The sequence below is a fragment of the Tursiops truncatus genome, chromosome 1, assembly GCF_011762595.2.
Source record: "Tursiops truncatus isolate mTurTru1 chromosome 1, mTurTru1.mat.Y, whole genome shotgun sequence".
In the NCBI taxonomy this organism is placed as follows: Eukaryota; Metazoa; Chordata; class Mammalia; order Artiodactyla; family Delphinidae; genus Tursiops; species Tursiops truncatus.
In genome coordinates, this window is record NC_047034.1 from 162,385,821 (window position 1) to 162,406,203 (window position 20,383).

The 20,383-nt window shown below is 54.1% G+C and overlaps 1 protein-coding gene across 6 annotated transcripts; it reads left to right on the plus strand.

Moving 5' to 3' along the window:
- Window positions 1–2,164: 2,164 nt before the first annotated feature.
- On the plus strand, window positions 2,165–19,659 carry FGR (FGR proto-oncogene, Src family tyrosine kinase). Of its 6 annotated transcripts, none has more exons than XM_019938352.3 (13): window positions 2,165–2,298; window positions 9,341–9,403; window positions 10,388–10,620; window positions 11,093–11,195; window positions 12,013–12,111; window positions 15,207–15,310; window positions 15,556–15,705; window positions 16,355–16,510; window positions 16,607–16,786; window positions 17,365–17,441; window positions 17,679–17,832; window positions 18,608–18,739; window positions 18,848–19,659. In XM_019938352.3, exons 3-13 carry the CDS (start codon window positions 10,401–10,403, stop codon window positions 19,054–19,056), a joined length of 1,584 nt encoding a protein of 527 aa, XP_019793911.1. In that variant the 5' UTR covers window positions 2,165–2,298; window positions 9,341–9,403; window positions 10,388–10,400; the 3' UTR covers window positions 19,057–19,659. The 6 variants fall into 6 exon arrangements, with proteins under 6 accessions (XP_019793911.1, XP_019793912.1, XP_073649615.1 ...); XM_019938353.3 differs by having other exon boundaries at window positions 10,391–10,620; XM_033839970.2 differs by lacking the exon at window positions 2,165–2,298 and adding an exon at window positions 4,939–5,401 and having other exon boundaries at window positions 10,391–10,620.
- Window positions 19,660–20,383: the final 724 nt, after the last annotated feature.

Here is a 20,383-nt window from a genome sequence, read left to right on the forward strand (position 1 = left end):
ATCCTGAGGCAAAAAGTCAATGTAGTCTAGGAACTGAAAAGGATTTCAGTGCGGCTGAAAAGGAGGATGGCCCAATGGACCTGAAGAGGTGGGCACGGGCCAGGTACGCAAGGCTTGGGAGGTCATGGCAAAGCATTTGGATTTTATTATTCTTCCCTATTATTGAATTGTATTTTTGTTATTCCAAGCAAAATGGGAGGTAAGCCATGAGAGAGTTTTAAGCAAGGAACTTATGTGGTCTGATTTGTATCTTAAAAGCAGAAGCAGGGCTTCCCTGGTGGCGCAGTGGTTGAGAGTCCGCCTGCCGATGCAGGGGACACGGGTTCGTGCCCCACTCGTCTTTCCGGAGCTGCTGGACCCGTGAGCCGTGGCCGCTGAGTCTGAGCGTCCAGAGCCTGTGCTCCGCAACGGGAAAGGCCACAGCAGTGAGAGGCCCGTGTACCGCAAAAAAAAAAAAAAAAAAAAAAAAAAAAAAGCAGAAGCAGTTCTGTTCTGTTCATTTGCTTATTCATTGATTCTTGAATATTTTCATTCATTCTTTAATTCTTACATTCAGTCGTTTATTTTTTCATTGGGCTTTCATTTGTTTACCTATTAATTCCTTTGCTCCTTGGTTGATCCATGCACTCCTGTACCCAGAGAACCTGCCTCTCTGTGCCAGGCCCTGCCTGGGCTCCAGGGGCATTGCCAAGAGCCAGGTCTAGTCCTTGGCCTTGAGGAAAACATATCCCACACCGCACACCCCAGGAAAATGATGCTGAGTGCTCAGCTGGGGATAAGAAGCCAGCCCTTGAAGGATGACAGAGCCTGATAGATTGGGGGATCCCCAGGGATGGGACCAGTCTCTTTCATGTCTGTGCTCCCGAAGCCTGACACCTGACAGGCAATGATAAATGTTTGTTTGTTAACTGAACAGGTGGGACAATAGCCAGCCAGGGAGTGCTTGATGGCGGAGGTGATGATGTCCAGCCAGGGTGACGCCACCCTTCCCAAGTCCCTGCACCTACACCTCCTCCCCTGTGTCTTCCTCCCCCCATCCTTCCTCCCATTATCCTAAGAGAAAGCCATTCTTACCTGCACCCCACTGTTCTCTGCCACCCCGCAAGCATATTGAGACACACGTGAGCCCATGCGTGTGCACAGACACACACAGGCATTCAAACGCATCCCTGCTCATACACAGAAGCACATGTGCCTGCATAATGTGTCCCAGTTGTTGATTACAAAATTGCAGTCATCACGTTCATTGCCTCCAATCACACACTCACACACACACACACACACCTGTTCTTACACACGCTACCTGCCTCCCCACTATATCCCAACACACATACTTCTCCACCAAACAGCCCTCCCACACACATCTCTTCCTCCCCAGACAGGAGGGATTCTCCTGGTCCTGGCTGAAGGCTGAAGAAGTAATAGTGGTGGTGGGGGGGGGGATTGAACCCCAGGTTGAGGGGAGGTCAGGGTCTTCCCTGACCTTGGAAAGGCTGGAACTGTGATAGAAGATGCTACTCAGTTTTTCTAAAACTTGGGTGTGGGGGGAGGCTTGACATCTCCCTGCTTCCTCAGTGTAGCCCAGTGACTGATCCTCTGAAAAGCAGTTTCCTAAGAGAAGGGTCTTCTGCTGCTCCCCACTGTCCTAGATCCCTGCCTCCACGGCGCTCAGTCCCCAAGGATGGCAAGGTGTGGTGACTGGATCCAAAGTGGCCCTGGTGACAGCAGTCTGAGGTCAACTGGCTGTGAGAATTTGGGTTAAGGTCTGTCCGCATCTTGTCTTCAGTTTTCTCAGCTGCAGAAGGGGGGTGGGGCAGTGATAGAGAAAAGCCCCTCTTAACCTCAAATGCCATGATTTTAAAAGAGCAGGTGCTTCTGGGTGTGAGGAACCTGCCCCTTTGGAGGGGGTCTTGGGAAGGTTGTGCTGGGGATTCAGGTCTGGGGACAGGAGCCAGGGTGCAGGGGGAGGCCTGGGAAAGCCGAGCCGCGGTAACCCGGGGGAAGGTGGGAAATGGGGGCGGGAGGGCCTGGGATTTGAGGGCCCCTCCCCGCTGCGGGCAGCTGGCTTGGGGCTGGGGCGTGACTGCAAGTTCTCCCCGTCGCCACCGCCACCGCGCCGCTGCGGCTGCAATAAGAGAAGTCCGAGGCTGCTTCCTCCTCTCTGCCCAGAGGGGGCGGCGGTCAGAGGCGGGCAGCACCCCAGTTTTCTCGCCCCCACCCCCGTCGGTACTTGTGGCTGCTGGGAGCCCCGGCTGGCTAGCCCCGGGGTCGGTCAGAAGCGGTGTCCCCTGGGACCAGGTAGGTGCAGTCAGGTGGGGCTGGAGGGGCAGGCGGTGCCCCGCCCCCAGCCCGCCCTAGGCCCCAGGGTCCGGGTTGCTGGGGAGTGGGGGGACGTGAACTTGGGGAAGATTGCTGAGGGAGTTGAAGGCCAAAGCGACCCCGCTCTGAAAAGAGCCTGTAAAGGAAAACTGAGGAGGCCTGGAGAGTGAAACCGGTAAAATTTGGGGAGGGCGATGAGGGAATATGGGGAAAGTAAACTAAAAGGACCCCCCAAAATGGTCTGGTGGGGAAAACGGAGGGAACCTGTAGAGACAGAATTTGGGAAAGGGGCTGAGTCGGGGGAGGGAAACTGAGGGGACCCCCACAAGGGCCTGGGAACCTTGAAAGCGAGAATTTGGGGAGAAGCTGAGGGGTCTGGAAGAGAGGAACTACTATTTGGGGGGCCTGGGAGAATCAGGTGAGGGAGTTTGCCAGAAAGGGGTCAAGGAGAACCATTTCTGGAGGACGCAGAACGTGGGGCGCAATTCCGGTGGTCCAGAAAGTCCCCCTATCCGGAATCGGCAGAAGTTGGGGGCGAAGTCTGTAGCTGGGAAGGGAGGGGAGGCTGCCACGCTGCAGCCCCCTAGACTCTCCCGCCCAGCACAGGTGGGCGGGTCCCGGTTGGCTAGGGGACTCCTTCAACTTGCTGGAGGCGTGGGTTCCCGTTTCCTGGGGAAGTCCCCGCCCTCGGCAGGGATGGGCCTCTCTGGGTGCCCCCTCCTGGCCCGCGGTGGCGGTCTCGGTCCACGTTCCTCTCGGGATCCGGGAATTGCTGGCCGCCCCGACGGAAATCCTGCCTTTGACCGCGATTGCAGGGAGGGGCTGTCTCCATGGCAACAAGAGGGCGGAGAGACCGAGCCCAGCGCTTGGCTGCAGCAGGACTCAACGCCCGCGGTGCCCCCTTTGGTCCCCTCCCCTCCCCCCCCATTTTGGGTCCTCAGTCGAGGGCGGCCTGCGGGACAGAGGAGTAAGGCAATGATGCTCAGTGTTCAGGGATTCTGAGGTGGGGAATCTGCATTCTCAGGGACTTAGCCAGACTGGGACCTTGATTGCTGTGTTACTTTAGGCAAGTTATGGGGCTTCTCTGGGCCTCATTTTCCTCATTTGAATTATGTAGGACATTATCTCTGCCCCTACCCAGCTCCCATTCCCCACCTTATCCCCAGTCATGAGAACCAGTTTTTGCCCAGTGTGCTGGAGGGGTTAAGACTTATCACCCCTTCACTTTCCCAAAAGCATGGAGCGGGACCAAGAAGCCTGACAGGGCCTCCAGGAACCAGCACACAGCTGACTTCTAGTGAAATAAATGTTTGTGGGTCTGTTGAGGCCCCATACTGGGAAAGTCAGCAGGTTTGAGATATGTCCCCCACACCCCTGCCCCCCCTTTTTTTGCTATTTTTTGTGTTTATGTTCATGGTGTAAGCACTGGTTTGTCAGCAAGTTTTGCCGTTCTCAATTCCAAATAATACAAAGTTCAATATGAGTTTTATGGAAACTTCATTTTATTGAAACCAGTGATCCCTGAGTCCTTTGGCATCCTTCCATCTGTGTGTGGTGGTGGGAGAGCAGGGCTGTGTTCCCACTTCTAAGATGGGAAGATGGAGGTTTGGGAGTGAAGGACTGACTGGCTAGCAGTAGGGACCCAGAGTCCAGGGCATCCCGTCCCTGATGTGGTGAAGGAAGTAGCCAGAGATGAGGCCGGCGTTCCCCCCGAACCCTACCAAATCACACGTAGCCCTCTGGAGGGGGGAGCGGGTGAGGAGGGGTGTGATGGAAGAAGGTATGGGGTTCCTGGGCTTCATGGCTGGCACCTGCTCCCCAGTGGATGTGAAGTGGTGAGTGAGGGTGGAGAGTGTCTGTGGATGTGCTTTGGGCTTTGAGTGAATGAGCATGGGCATGTGAACATATGTGTGGGTGTTTGGGTGTTCTCTGCAGCCACCTGGGGCTGACGTGGCAAAGGAAGTGGCCAGACTTTTGGGAGGATGGGTAGGGAGACCCCAGAACTGGGGAAGGAGGAGCCAGGGCCCTTCCTGCACAGAGCAGACCAGGCTGGGCTACCATGGGACCCCGGGGAAGTCTGGCCACACAGTGGAATCTAGGCTCCTGTTCCCTCAGCTCCCCCTGGACCACCCATGGATCCCATCCCCCAAGAATCTCCATTCCCTCAAGACCCCTATTTTAGAGGCTAATGAGTAGGTTTTCAGCAACAGATGAGAAACCACCTTTACCCACAAGAAATGGAGGAAATTCAGCTGACGCCCTCAGGGCCATGTGGAGGGGAAAGTGAGTGTGGCCCCTCTCCCCCCTGCAGGCACCTGGCCCTACGGGTGGCAGAGTCAGACTCTGGTATGGCCTCAGCCCCTGGGTGTTCAGGGCTGGAGGTGGTAAGGCCTCAAGCAGGAATGGTGCGAGATGGTTGGAGGTCCTATGAGAGGCGAGGGCCTCAGTGAGGGAGATGAGGGCTCAGTAAGGGCACTAGAGCCAGTGAGGGGTGGAGGGTCCCAGTGAGGGGTGGAAGCATTCATCAGGGGTGTCAGGCCTTGGCGAGGGACGGTGTGCAGCGGGGCTGAGACTTGGGCCTGCTCCTGGCCAGCCCAGAGCCCTGAGGAGGAGCCGGAACTCTTGCTGGATGGTGGTTTCCTGCTGCTGTTCAGTCCCAGTTCCCTTATGGTGAAATCCCCCAGGCAGCTGGGTCAGCTCAGCCCTCCAGCCGCACCCAGAGCACTTCTCTTTCTTCTCAGCCTTGCAGCTCCTCCTCCCTCAGCCTCAGAGGGGGCTTCCCCAAGGGAAGGGAACAGAAGTGAAAGTTCACTGAGCAACTACTGAGTGCCCTGTGCTTTCAGGGGCTTGACTTCAGTTGATGCGCAGAAGCAACCCCATGAGGTAGAGATTTAGATTCCTATTTTCTAGGTGAAGGAACTGCAGCTCAGAGAGAAGTGAACTGACTTGCCCAATGTCTCAAGCTAGTTGTCAGGCAGGGTAGAATTTGAGGCGAAATCTGTCTTCAGATCCCACAGGACGTCCTGTGTCTCCATCAAAGCCCTGATGTGGCGTTGACAAGTATGGACCTCAAGGAAGATGGGTGAGCCTGGGGCTCCTATGTCCAGGAGTAGGGGTGGGAGGGAGGCAGGTTCCCTGCTGGGTGGCCAGCTGCCATATGTCAGGGGTGGTGTGATCAGTTGGCCAGGAGCTGGGTAGGAAATATGACATTCACCAGTCAGGGACAGCATGACCTCCTGCTCAGGCTTTGGAGAGCATAGCCGGGAACAGAACTCTGGACCCAAATTAATAATCCTGGCTTTGAATCCCCTGTCTGGCTGTTTGACCTCCAGCAAGTGACTTCCCCCCTACACGCAAGAGGGAGGTAGACTGATAAATGGTCCCTGGGGTCATTCTAGCATATGCTTCTCAGCCTCACTCAGCCACACTGGGCAAGAGCCTTCCCAATAACTGCACAGAAGGTACAGATGCAAAAACTGAGGCTCAGAGGGCTCACATTATTCACCCAAGGCCCCAGAGCTGGGTAGGACCACACAGAGGGAGATGCTGAAGGTGGGAACAACATGGTCCAGGACTGGACCTCAGCTCTGACATCCACAACCTGATCTTGATCCAGATCAGACTTTGGAAACCAACTCCTGTCAACCAGATGTTCAAGAGGCATGTTTATTAACAGACTCAACTCCCTGCAGCGACCAGAACACTTGTAGCCGTTCTCTGAGCTAGTGACTTTCTGGTGTTAGCAGGCAGCCTAGATCAGCGCTGAGAAAAGAGAGACCTGGATTCAGATTCTAAGAGCTATGAAAATCAGTGATTGCCTGAGAGACCCTGGGCAGGTCACTTCCCCTCGCTGGGCTGTAATGAGAATTCAGGGCATGTAGCACAGGGCCTGGCACACTGTAGGTGCTCATTAAGGTACATACGTTATTGCTTTCACAAGGACTTCAAAATGCAACATCGCTTATGACGGGCTTTGGAGCCAAATTGATTGGGGTTGCATTTTAGCTTCCCCTTACTTGCTATGTAGCTAATCTTAGGGAAGTTATTTAACACCTTTGTGACTCAGCTTCTTTATCTGTAAAATAGGGGTAAAAATAAAACCTACCTCATAGGGTCACTAAATGAGATCAATCATGGGAATTGCTTGGCACAATGTCAGGCACTGAGTAGGTGTTTAATAAATTAGCATTTTAGAACTAATAGTCATTGCCCCCCCACCCCAGACTTTTAGGAAGTCAAATTACCCTCCTAGGAATTGGTGGCTGGTAGTTGATATCAGAGCTAGGTGAGGACAGAGTCCTGGGGGGCTATTTTCGTGCAGATGCCAAGCAGAGAGGACCCTACCTGCTCCCTTTCTCTTTTTCCTAGCTTTAGCTCTTTAGTTCTCTGTCTCTGCCTCTCTCTTTCTCCGTCTCTGTCCCTCTCTGTCTCTCTACCTCTCATTTCTGTCTGTTTGTCTCTTCTCTTTGTTTCTTTCTGGCAGTGATATGCTGGAGCTAGCTAGCTGGTACTGGCTCTTGGGAGCTGATTCTGCGAATCTCTTTCCAGCCCAGCGTTCAGGAAGTCACTTCAGTAACTTGAAATCAGCCATGGTGGGAATATTTACACCATGGAAATCAGCAACTGCTACAAATCAGGGCCCTTTTCTCCCCTTTTCTTTTAAGTCAGTATACCAGGATACCCTCACCCCTGCCCCCGCTGCTTTGCCAGGGCTCTCCCTAAGCCCATAGAGCCTTCCGCCTCCTTCTCGGAAGCTGACAGTTTCTGAACCCACGTTCCACTCCAGGCGTGCAGAATTCTGGGCTCCCCTTAGGCTGATTTGAAAACATTGTGGTAACAGGTACCTGTGTATTGTTGGAAGTGGCCGCATTGTATCTAAGTGGGGACCCAAGAGGTTGTATAAGTTTGTATCTCTTACAGAGGGGAGCTCTGTGTGGGTCTGTGACTCAGGGATGGGGGAGCTACATATATCTCTGGGTTTCCCTCTGGGGGCTCTGTGCACCTGTGCATGCTTGCAGGAATAGCTGTAATCATCTGTGTCTGTGACCAGGCAATGGAGAGAAGTGGTTCAGATCCTGGAACCAAACGCCAGGATACATCATCTGTGTGACCTTGGGCAAGTTTCTAAACCTCTCTGTGCCTCAGTCGCCTTATCAATAATTATAATACTTACCTCGTAGAGTTGTCGTGAGAATAAAATGAGGTAATATATATATATAAAGCGTTGAATGCAGTGGCTGGCACAGAGGAAGTGCTATAAATCCTCCATATGCTATTCTTTGGGAGAGGCTGTGTGTGTGTGCATGTGTGTGTGCATGTGTGTGTGTGTGTGTGCATGTGTGTGTGCATGTGTGTGCATGTGTGTGTGCATGTGTGTGTGTGTGTGTAGATGGGTGAGGGCTGAAGGTGTGTGTGTATTCACAGATGTCTGCATCTGTGAATCTGTACAGAGGAGCTCAGAGTCCCTGTGTGAGGCGCTGCGTGTAGCTGAGGTGACGTGTGTGCGTCTGAGAAGGTGTCGGGAGGGCCGTGTGGACCTGCGTGTAGGGCTCTGTGTTGTTTGAGACGTGCAATGTGTCTTCCTGTGAGAAGACCTCCATTCTCACCCTATAACCTTTGTTTTCATCTTACCCCCACCTGTTTCCTCAGTGCCTGAAATCCCCTGCCTTAGCTCTAGATGCCCCCCACCTCCACGTCTATTCTCTCCCTGAGTCTAACCAGCCCTGTAGCCCTTCAGACAGTGGCTTCACCCCAGGGGAGGGGTCCTGAGGTGAAGACCTCGGCAATGGCTTGGTGAACAGGGCCTATTTTGGGGCTCAAACCACAGCCTGCTTCACAGCTCACCACATGGGTGTCACCCCCACACACACACACGGGAGAATGGTTACAGTGGAGCATGAGACAGGCTGGTGGGTCTAGAGTGGGAGTCAGGGCACTGATGTGACAGAGCCATCAGCCAAGCAGCTGGATACAGTGGATCCAGGAAGGCTTCCTGGAAGAGGTGAGTCGTGCTGGGTAGGAGGGGCAGGACCCATAGAGAAGAGGGGGGAGGCTATCCATAAAGGGAACTGGACTTGGGAGTTGAGAAAAGCAAGACCGGGCACCTGTCCCAAGGATCCTTGGGCCCCTCTGGGAGAAATCAGGGTTCACTGTGTTGGTGAACCCTCTCATATCTCATATCTGAGGAAACCGAGCCCTCTCCCCAGCAGTTCCTCTCTGAGTGTTGCAGTGGCAGAGTTTCTGGAGGGGCGTGGAGAGCCCTTGCTCAATGACCTGCCTGCCGTGTCGCTCAGAGGACACAAAGGCTTGGCTCACTTAGGGGTTCCCCAAGGGACCCTGGTGGCTCTGGCTTCTGACCTGGGCCTTCCCCTGATGTGGGGATAAGAACAAGCTCTGGAGGTAGGTGTCCACCTGCACTCAGCTACCAGACATAGTCCTGGGGTTGCCAGGGTTTACCCAGCTCAGGGTGGGAACAGAGGCAGCGCCCGGAGGCTGGGCTTGTTTTTAGGAGACAGTGACCAGAGGCCTGTAGTGAGCTGAGCAGCGCTTGACAGAAATCCTATTAGAGACATGAGTCTAACCCAAAGGTCCGAGTGTGTGAGTGTACGAGTCTGTTAGCCTGAGAGGCAGCCTGTGGCGTGTGTGTGCCTGTGTGTGCTACCATGCATCAGGGCCTGGGCTCGTGTGAGAGTCAGTTGTGTTGGTGTGTGGCAGTGCTGGTGAGCACACTCATGCAAGCGTGCGCTGTGAGTACTGGTGTGTCACTGTGCGCTGCCATGGGTGCTACTCTATGTGTTGGTGTGTCGGGTGGATATGAGCGCGAGAGGGCTGGTGTGGTGGCGTGTCCTGTCTGGGGGTGGATGTATAAGTGAGCCGGGGCTGTGGGAAGGAAAATGAAGGCAGAAGGCACGCTAGGGCCGAGCCCGGGCCGCCTGGCTTCCCGGAGAGGACAGGCGCCGGCATCTGGCTGCAGGAACACTGGCAGAGACTTCACCTTCCGTGTCCTCTGTCTCGCCTTCAGGTCTCTGGCCCCTCCCAAGGACCATGCCGCAGCCCCACTGACCCAGGAGTAGGGGCCTGAGGGGTGAGTGGGAGGAATGGGGACGGAGGGCTCTCAGGGTCAGGAAATGGGGTAGGGGTGGCTTTTCTGGGCCCCACAATTCCTCACAGCCCCCTCCTCCTACAAGGACCCTGTTGCTAGGTAACAGATGGGGGAGCCGGAATGAGGCAGCTTGAAAGGCCAGAGGCTGGACCCACGACAGGAAATGGCCTTGATCCCCCTCTGCAGGGAAGCTCCAGGTGCAGTCACACAGCCCTCACACACACTTACACACAAACACACATTGATACATAGACATGCACACACACATACCCACAGAGACATGCACACCTACTTACACAGACCTACACACACAGATACACACACGCAGACAGGCACAAATACTCCCACTCAGGGCTATGCACACAGACGTGACACACAGATACAGAGGCACCCACTCACACACACCCACCTGCATGCACAGTCACACACACACACACACACACAGGCACGCACATGCACGCTCACACAGAAACACATGCATACGTAATACTCATACAGACATGAACACACAGAGTCATCACATGCAATAAACATACACACACTCATACACACACAGACGCAGACATTCACAAAAGGCTGCACATACACACACACACACACACCAGCAAACTCACAAATACTCAGAGATACACACACGAGCACTCTGACGGAGTCACGGAAACCCAACACATTGAAGCGCTAGGAGGCAAAAATATGTAAATGAACACAGCAACATCGTGAAGCAGAAAACCAGCCCCGTGGAGGAGACACATACTCTCTCCACACACACTAAGGCAGCTGCGGGGGTGGACGCAACGGTGGCCCGGCCCCACCTCTATCCCTCACTAGGGAGGACACCCCCTACTCCAGGCCTGAGAGAGAAAGCTGCATGCCTGCGTGAGTGTGTGTGTGCAAGCGTGCGTGCATGTGTGCCTAGGGTGGCATATCTGGCAGGGGCCCCAAGTGAAGCATGCCCCCGTTCTGTAGCAGGGCACGTGGAATGGGCTGTGTGTTCTGCAAGAAGTTGGAGCCGGGGCCCAAGGAGGATGGTGGCCTGGAAGAGGACTTCAGGGGCTACGGGGCTGCAGACTGCTGTGGCCCTGCCCCTACTCAGGGCCGGCCTGCATCCTCCTTCGCCCATATCCCCAACTACAACAACTTCTCCCCTCAGCCCGCCAGCCCCGCCTTCCTCAATGGGGGCACCATCAGGGGCATCTCAGGTGAGTCCAATGGGCTGGAGTCAGGCACTGACTGGACCCTGGCAGGACCTAGGGGACGGAGAGACTTGGACTTGCCCTTAGGAGCCTCCATTATGATTTGGGAGACACGGCCCTGCTTTTAGCGCACAGTCTGAGGGAGTATGTACAGCCCTACCTTCAGAAACCCCAGTCTGAAGGGGAGACATAGTTCTGTTCCCAGTCTGAGAGAAGGACTCTGATGACAGATGCCGGTGGGAAGTCTGCTTGGTGGGGGAGAGCAGAAGTGACTCCCCAGGGAGCCCCCAAGGGGGGAGGGATGGGCTTGAAGGTGTGTGTCCTGAATCCACGTCCAAAGCAGAAATCCACTGCATTCCAAAGACCTTTGCGAGCCAGTGCACTGCAGCAGTGGGGAGGCGTAGTGCCTGGCTGTGGAACAGGACTCTGGGGGTGCAGCCCCTGTGGTGCCCCCTGATGAGTAGCCCTGACTCTGCAGGGACTGGGGTGACCCTGTTCATCGCCCTTTATGACTATGAGGCCCGAACAGAGGATGACCTCACCTTCGCCAAGGGCGAGAAGTTCCACATCCTGAACAACATGTAAGTGATCAGGCCACCAGCTCAGGACACGGCCTAGACCGGGAGCAGGACCCGGAGAGGAATCCTGCCTGCTCCTTGTCCTCAGAAAGCTCTAGCCTAGTTGGGGAGGGATACTTGACAATCACAGGCCGGGGTGGTTGCTACTATGTAGGGGAAGCCTGAAGAACTACGGGCACAGAAAGAACACCAGCCATGGTCTCCAGGGTAGTAGTGATCAGGGCAGGCTTTCTGGAAGGGATTTCTAAGCTGAGACTAGAAAAATGAATAGACATTGAAAGAAGGGGTGAGAAAAAAGGAAGAGAGAGCGAGAGAGAATGAAACTAGAGAGAACGAAACTAAATGATGACTTCTGGAAACCACCAAGTGGTTCAGTATAGGTGGGCCATAAAGTATGAAGTGCAGAACAGAGAGAGCAGATCCTGGAGAGGTGGGTGGGAGCAGATTCTGCAGGGCTCTTTAAGCCATCTTGAGGAGTCTGGATTTTATCAAGAAGGAAATATAGCCATTGGAGGGGTTTTTAATGGAGAAGTGACCTAGTTAGCTGTCCACTGCCCGCCCAAACCCCAGCCCAGCTGAAGTGTCAGAAAAGAAAGCCAGGAGGCCCAGATGTCCCCAGACATATTCCTTCAGCAGGGAGAAGCTCCCGGGGCAGCTGCAGTGGCTGGGGCAGAACAGACGAAAGCCTTGGGGAGGGTGTGTACCCAAGGTGAGGGGTTGGCAGGGCCAGTGTCCACCTGATCCTCGGCGTGACCCTGCCTGGCCCCATGGTGCCCCAGGGGCTGGGGTGCCAACGACGCCGCCTGTTCTGTGCCTTCAGCGAGGGTGACTGGTGGGAGGCTCGGTCTCTCAGCTCTGGACAAACTGGCTACATTCCCAGCAACTACGTGGCCCCTGTGGACTCCATCCAGGCTGAAGAGTAAGTAGGGGTTGGGGGGAGGCCAGCCTTACAGACAGGACCCTGGAGTCCAGACTCAAGGCCACCTCTTGGGCAAGTCACAGCTCTACTCTGAGCCTATCTCCTTACCTGTAATTCTGTAAGATCTTTGTGAGGATAAAAAGATAATAATGATGACACTAAGAGTAAGTAAATATTATCTAGCATGTACTATGTTCTGGACACTATTCAAAGTGCTTCCTGTGCATTAACAAAGTTAGAAACTAATAGAATCCTATTTTACAAATGAGGAAACTGAGGCACAGAGAAATTAAATATCCTGCCCAGTTCACATGGCTAGTAAGTAGGTGGAGCTGGTATTTGAACCCAGATAGTCTGGCTACATTTGCTAAGCATTATATATATACAGCCTCTCGGAGATAACAGCAGTGTATGAACTTTAAAAAAAAATTGTAAAGTGCTAAACAGATGGAAGGGGGCATTACTTAGAATTAATTCTATTAAGGAATCAGGCAAGTATCATTTATGGAGTATCTTGATGTAATTGAGATACTATGACAGATACTTTACCTATCTAGGTTCATTTAATTCTCACAGTAACACTATGGATATTATTATTGTCCCATTTTACAGATGAGGAAACTGAGGCTCATAAAAACTCTTTATCTAGCCTCACATATACATACATATATGGGAAAAGTAAAGATTGGAGAGACGGCAGAATGGGAGTCACCAGGACTTGGTGACTGAGTTGCCATTGGGCTATGGGGAGTGGGAGGAATCCAGGGTGACCCAAAACCTTCCTGAGGAACTGAGTGGGTGCCATTTGCTAAAGTGGGGAACACAGGAGCAGGCACAGATACATGAGCGAGCTTGTTAGGTTGAATTCGTGGAGAGGAACACCCACATGGAAGAGACGGCCAGCAATTAGATTAAGTTGTGCTTTGTATGCGAGGTGCCCAGCCCATGCCAAGCCATGCCCCTGAATTAGCCCAGAGGAAGGGGCATCTTATTCTCATTGGAACTAAGGCTCCTTAGTTTGTTTGCTGTGGCTCCTGCAGAGGGCACACCTGGGCTGGGGTGGCAGGACTCTTCAGAGTGGAGATGATAAATAGAGCTGCACAGGGGAGTGAAGGAAGAGGGAGAAGAGTGAGAAAGAGATTGGCCCTAGGACCCAACTTTGGAAAGAGCTGTTGGAAAACCAGGCCAGGCTAAGTCAGAACAGCCAAGAGGGTGGAGGGGAGGTTTCAGGAAACAAGAGAGGGAGTGTCAGAGGCTGCCACTGGATTTGGCAGTGGGGGTGACCTTGGTGAGAGATCTCTCCATGTGAAGTGGGGGTGGAGGCCAGACAGCAGAGCCTGGGAGGGAGTGGGAGGTGAGGAAGTAGAGACCCAAGTGTGAAGTGCTTTTTCAAGTGAAGGAAGGTGAGAGATATAGCAGAATGTTGATGGCAGGATAGAGCTTAGAACGGTTTCCTTTGGGGAAGGAAGAAATGTGGGCATATGTAGAGGCTGGTGGTGGGATGGAGAGGCTGCTGATGGGGGCTGGTCGGTGGGGGAGAGGTGTCCTTGAGCAGATGGGAGTGAACGGGGTCCTGAGCTCAAATGGGATGAGGCCTTCATCTGGAGAGGGTGGTAGGAGGCGTGGAGGAGAGGAGAGGTGATGAGGCAGAAGATGAGAGGTTTGGGGGTCCACATCTCGGCGGCAGTGTTGTGAAGTTCAGAGAGGCACTCCATGCAGTGTCATGGTTAAGAACAGTGTCGTGGTCAAGAGCGCATGCCCTAGAGCAGACAGCTTGGGTTCCCGTTCCGGCAGCACAGCTTAAGAGTCGAGTGGCTGTGGGTAAGTTGCTTAACCACTAGGCATTTCAATTTTCTCGTCTGTCTAATGGGGGTTAATAATAGTACCTACTTCACAGTGTTGTTATAAGACTTAAATGAATACATATATGTATGACAGCAGAGCTTGACACAAAATAAGCGGTGTTATGATTACGTCAATTATTAAGGATGTAGCTAATGTCATGGGTGTGAGTGGGGGCAGAGCATTGATAAAACTTGGGAATGTGTTCTGTCTGCATAGTTCTTCAACAGTTTCTCCTTTCCCACCCTGCCTGCCCTCCTGGACACGCTATTCGCCAATGCCTTCCCCTCTTCCCCAAACTGTGCGTAGTACCCAGGTATGGATTGACAGTCCCAGAGTTCACTGAGACTGCCATCTCCCTTGATTTGAAAACTATGCTCCTTTTAATTCAGCCCAAGATGGTCACAGGCCAATTTAGTGATCAAACGACATCTGAGTCTTCTATGACACCTACGGTCACCTCGACTCTCCCAGTGTACTCTCACAGTTGGTTTCAGGCTACAGTTCAGTCCCAGAAAGAATATCCAAGAGACAGCAGGGATGCTTGAGGTCTGAGGTTGAAGTAGAGACTTAGAACAACATCCAGATTTAAGAGAGTGGAGGAAAAGCAGCAGTCAGAGCTGGGCAGCAGCCGTCAAAAAGAGGGGAAGAGGGAGTTCCCTGTCAGTCCAGTGGTTGGGGCTCGGCGCTTTCGCTGTCGTGGCCCGGGTTCAATCTCTGGTCAGGGAATTAAGATCCCACAAGCCACGAGGTGCAGCCGAGGGGGGGAAAAAAAAGGAGGGGAAGAGAAGCAGGAAGGGGTGTCGATCTGGACGACAAATGAGGAAAGGGTTTGAGATGTGTGCAGGGAGAGGAATCTGAGCGACTGCCTGCGATGGTGGGAAAAGAAGTAGGGTGGGTGGCAAAGGATTTCAGGTAGAGCTCATCAGCCAGCCCTGTGGGCAGGTCAGTTCCCCTCTCTGTGCCTCAAGTTCCTCATCTGTAAATGAGCCTATGGAAGGAGCGGTAGTGAGATGGACCCTGATGAGGTCACTGATGACCGGGGTTCTAGCAATTTAAATTCAAGAGAAACCCAGAGAGTGGAGAGAAGTCTAACCTTTATTGGGCACCTTCTGTGTACCAGGCATTCTACATTCGCCTTCTCTGTGATCCTCCCAATCAGGCTGAATCTTGGCTACTGAGGTGACTTTTCCCAGGAGGCTGGGTTGGGGGTTGAACTGGGTGTATCTGACTCTTGCCTGCCCTCCCAACAGGTGGTACTTTGGAAAGATCGGGAGGAAGGACTCAGAGAGGCAGCTGCTCTCCCCGGGGAACCCCCGGGGGGCCTTTCTCATTCGAGAGAGCGAGACCACCAAAGGTGGGGCTGTGCCACTGACCATACAACAGGGAAGCCTAGCCTTTAGGGGGGAGGCTAGGAGCCGTGGGGTGGGGCTTGGGACAGGGCCACGACTGGGACAGGGTTGGAGGGGCAGAGGTAAAGCTGGGACTGGGTTCAGGGGATGTGGCCATCCAACCTCAGAGTCCCCAGCCCTGTGGGCCTCTCTGGGCTCCCAGACTGGGGATGACGAGGAAAGCTGGCCCAGAGGTGACCCTTGCCCACAGGCGCCTACTCCCTGTCCATCCGGGATTGGGACCAGGCCAGAGGCGATCACGTGAAGCATTACAAGATCCGCAAGCTGGACACAGGTGGCTACTACATCACCACGAGGGCTCAGTTCTACTCGGTACAGGAGCTGGTGCAGCACTACCTGGGTGAGAGCAGCCCTCAAGGCTGGCGTGTGCTTCAGATTCCTGAACCAATCCGCTGAGACTGAGGCCCAGAGAAGGGGCTCCCAAAGCAGTAGTGGCTGGACCAGAACTAGAACCCAAATATCCGGGCTCCCAGCCCAAGATCCTGCTCTGTAGGTTTCCAGAGGAAACTGAGGCATGAAGCTGTCCATGGCCAAACGATGCCCTCTAATGTCTGAGCTGGGTAGGAGACTGAGTGGACCTGACTTGGAGGATGGGCTGTGGGGTTGAGGGGAAGGTTAGCATCCATGCCTGGTTTCTGCTTTGGTTGGTTAGGCCAAGGATAGGTCCGTGGAAGGGTGAGGGCTTCATGTCCACACCTTTGTCTGGAATTCCCAAATCCATTTCTACCTGTCAGGCCCAGCTGGAGGCCACCTCTTATGCAAAGGCCCCAATCCTTTCAGGGATCATCTCTCCCTCTGGTGCCACCTCGTTCCCTGGGCACCAACATGTTCACCTACTCAGTGGACCAGGTTGCCTTCTGCCCTGGCCTGTGACCTCAGCTGTGTCCTAGTTCCTTATAACTGATCTTGGGGGCTGGGGTGGGGTGAGGAATGTGTGGGCCATTCTGGTCTGCCTTTGACCTCCAACCTCCCAATCCCCCACTGCCCAGAGGTGAACGATGGGCTGTGCCACCTGCTCACGGCGGCCTGCACCACCGTGAAGCCGCAGACGCTGGGCCTGGCCAAGGACGCCTGGGAGATCAGCCGCAGCTCCATCGCGCTCGAGCGCCGGCTGGGTACCGGCTGCTTCGGGGATGTGTGGCTGGGTACGGAGGTCCTGGGAGCGGGGGCCGGGGCCCGAGGCAGGGGCGAGGGCTTGGGACGGCGGCGAGCCGGTCCTGACAAGCCTTTCCGCCCGACAGGCATGTGGAACGGCAGCACGAAGGTGGCGGTGAAGACGCTGAAGCCGGGCACCATGTCCCCGAAGGCCTTCCTGGCGGAGGCGCAGATCATGAAGCTGCTGCGCCATGACAAGCTGGTGCAGCTGTACGCAGTCGTGTCGGAGGAGCCCATCTACATCGTGACAGAATTCCTGTGCCACGGTGAGGGGCGGGGTCATGAGGCGGAGTCTGGAAGGGCGGGATTTGGGGCGAAGTTAAGGTGCGTGTCTCTGGGGGAGGAACTTGGGTGGCGACTTGGGATGGGGCGAGGAACAATGGGCAGGGTCCGAGTGAGGGGCCGGAATGAGTGAAAACACAGGAGCGCTGGGAGTGGGGGCGGGGCCAAGTTAGACGGGGCGGGCCCGGCCTGGGGGCGGAGCCTCGTGGGTGGTCAGCTGGTGGGTGGAGCTTGGGCGAGTGAAGGCGGGATCTGTGATGAGAAAGGATCTGGGGCAGAGTCTTAGTGGGGTTTGTCTAGGGAAGATGGAGGAAGAGAAGAAATGAGACGTGGGCAGAATCAGGGTGTCTGTGAGAGTAGGGCCTGGGCGAGATCTGTGAAGGGTTGAGGCACCTGGCAGAATCCTGAGCGGGGGCGGATCTAGGGTGAGAGGCCTGGGAGCAAGGGATGGGGTCAAACTATGTGAGAGGAGTCATGGAGAGGGGCGAGGCCAAGAGAGAGAAGGCAAGCCTGGAGCTGGGAGTAGTGTCTTGATGCTGATTTTTTGAGTTCTCCTCCCCAGGTAGCTTGCTGGAGTTCCTCAAGGACCGGGAGGGCTGGGATTTGAGGCTGCCCCAACTGGTGGACATGGCAGCCCAGGTAAACTGGGACAACAGCCTTTAACTCTCAGAGCCCCTCCTATTATTTTCCACAAATCCCTGTGTCCTCAAACGCCTAGCCTACCCCTGGAAGTGCAGCCCCAGCCCCCTGGATCATCTGTGCGACCTGAGGCAGGGCACTGCCCCTCTCTTTCAGCCCCAGTCTGGAAAGTGGGTTTTTCAAATGATCCCCCACGCAAACCATGGTGTTCCCATCTCTCTATACCTTCGCCCCCAGGTAGCTGAGGGCATGGCCTACATGGAGCGCATGAACTACATCCACCGAGACCTGAGGGCAGCCAACATCCTTGTGGGGGAGCGGCTGCTGTGCAAGATTGCTGACTTCGGGCTGGCCCGTCTCATCGAGGATGATGAATACAACCCCCATCAAGGTGCCCTGCCTCACCCCACCTTCCAAGAGCTCCCCAGTGCACCAAGGGGCTGCCATGGGGCCCCACATTCCCGCAGACCATCCGGGACATTCCCACTCTAATGTAGTGTAAGAGGCAACTCTGGGTTCAAACCCAGCTCCTTCACTTACCAACCATGTGGACTTGGGCAAGTCACCTAACCTCTCTGGGAGCTGTCTTTTCTCACAATAAAATTCTCAATGAAAATATTCAGACAACAGTAAGTCAACAGATATTTACCAAGCACCTACTATGTGCAAGGCACTGCTATAAATCTCAAGTGAAAGACCATAGAGTGTAATAGGGAAAATGCTGTAGCCAGAATGCCTGGGTATGAATCCTAGACACTTACAAGCTGTGTGATTTGGGCAAGTTATTAACTACTCAGTGCCACCTTTTCCTCTTCTGCACAATGGGGATAATAATAGTAATAGTAAAAAAAATAGTAATAAAACTCACAGGGTTTTCATGAAAGTTAATTGAATTAATGCATGTAAATCGCTTAAAATGGTGCCTGGCACATGGTAAAGGCTATACAAGTGTTAGCTATTATTATGATGGGAATTATTACAATGTTTATAAAGTGCCCGGTACTATACTAGACACAGTAACAAGTGCTGGCTAGATACCAGGTCTTTTCTGTTATGCCCAGAGACCTCTGTGCTTAGGGTCTCCAGTCCTAAAGATGCCATTCTCTTAATCCAGCTGTCCCCAGGGATTTCTGCACTAACTTTCCCTTCTCCCCCAATCTCCCCAGGGACCAAGTTCCCCATCAAGTGGACAGCCCCAGAGGCTGCCCTCTTTGGCAGATTCACCATCAAGTCAGATGTGTGGTCCTTTGGGATCCTGCTCACTGAACTCATCACCAAGGGCCGAGTCCCCTACCCAGGTTTGCTGGGAGGTGGGGAGGTGGAAGGGTGGTCATGGGAAGGGCTTCTTCCTGGTTGCCTCTTCAGGAGGGGCTAAGCCCCCTGACTGACGGAGCCCCACCCTCCAGGCATGAATAAACGGGAAGTGCTGGAACAGGTGGAGCATGGCTACCACATGCCGTGCCCCACAGGCTGCCCAGCATCCCTGTACGAGGTCATGGAACAGACCTGGCGTCTGGACCCGGATGAGAGGCCTACCTTCGAGTACCTGCAGTCCTTCCTGGAGGACTACTTTACCTCCACAGAACCCCAGTACCAGCCTGGGGATGAGACATAGCCTGTTTGGGCATCAACCACCTCTCCGGGGGTGCTCACCAGCCCTTCCAATTGCCAGGGCTCTGGTCCCAAAGCCCCGCAGGCCTAGAACCCTATAGAGTCCTAGCATGTCAGAGCAAGCAAGTTGCTTTTGGCATCATCTAGGGCAACCCATTCATTTTAAAGATGAGGCAAATCAAGGCTCAGAGATAACCCCTCACCAACTCTGGCCCCAAGCTCTATTTCTCCCCTTCCCACTTCTGCCCCTGCATGCCTCTAGTCTTCCTGTCTGCACTCCCCCCACAAAAGAAATGCTCAGATCTTGTCTAGTTATTTATAAAACTGTATATCCTTTCCCTCACTTATCTCCTGTCCCTGCTTTCCTACCCTGTCATCCCACCCTGGTCCTGGCCCCCAGAATTCACCTCCTACTCAATTCTCTCATGTCTGTAAGTTACAAAGAGAGGGAAAGACTTTGCCGGATCCCTTTCCTGCTGGGTGGATTCTGTAGTCCAGGACTGAGGTCCAAGCCCAGGGTGAAGGAGAGTGTTGCTGAGGGCTCATCCCCTCTCTGAATCATGTGTGTGTTTACTGATTTTGTAAATAAGAAAAGTGACAATATGAATCCTTGAGCCGTGAAAATCCCTTCTTGTGGGAGGGATGGTGGTCGGTGGGAGGTGAGTGGGGTTGCTTTGGCCGCTGGGAGGCGGGGGAGGCAAGAGCGCGCCCTAATGCCTACTAAGCACAGGGCACCCAAGGTGCCCTAGGACACCCCAAAGTCCTGAAGCTCATCCCCTTGTGAGTTTAGGGCGAGTTGAGAGATGGATATAGAAGACAGGTAACTGCAGATCAAAACATCTCCTTCATTACTGATGTGGCTTTCAGTCTGCATGCAGTGGTTTTGCTAATTCTTTAGTTGATTTCAGCAGATCTACTGTTCATCACAGGCACCACAGAAGACCCTCAGGCCTCCCCGAGTGGGGCAGGGGGAAGACCACAGTGGACCCTCTGCAGCTCCCCAGAAGGGACAAGGGGGGGTGGGGGGAGGCCTGCGAGTCTAGCTCGTTGGATTTCACTTGGGGCAACTGTGCCCCCAGGGGGCTTCTGGAGAGGTTTGGAGGCATTTTTGTTAGTCACAATGACTGGGGGCTCCTACTGGCATGTAGTGGACAGGGAGGGGGCTGTTTAACAGCCTGCCATGTACCCTGCAATGAAGATTTGTCCCCCCCCCCCGCTCCCCCTTTGAGAGACTCCAGCAGCTGATGTGCCTCCGGGTGGAAACAAGACAAACAGGGAGGGCTTCCCTGGTGGCACAGTGGTTGAGAGTCCGCCTGCAGATGCAGGGGACG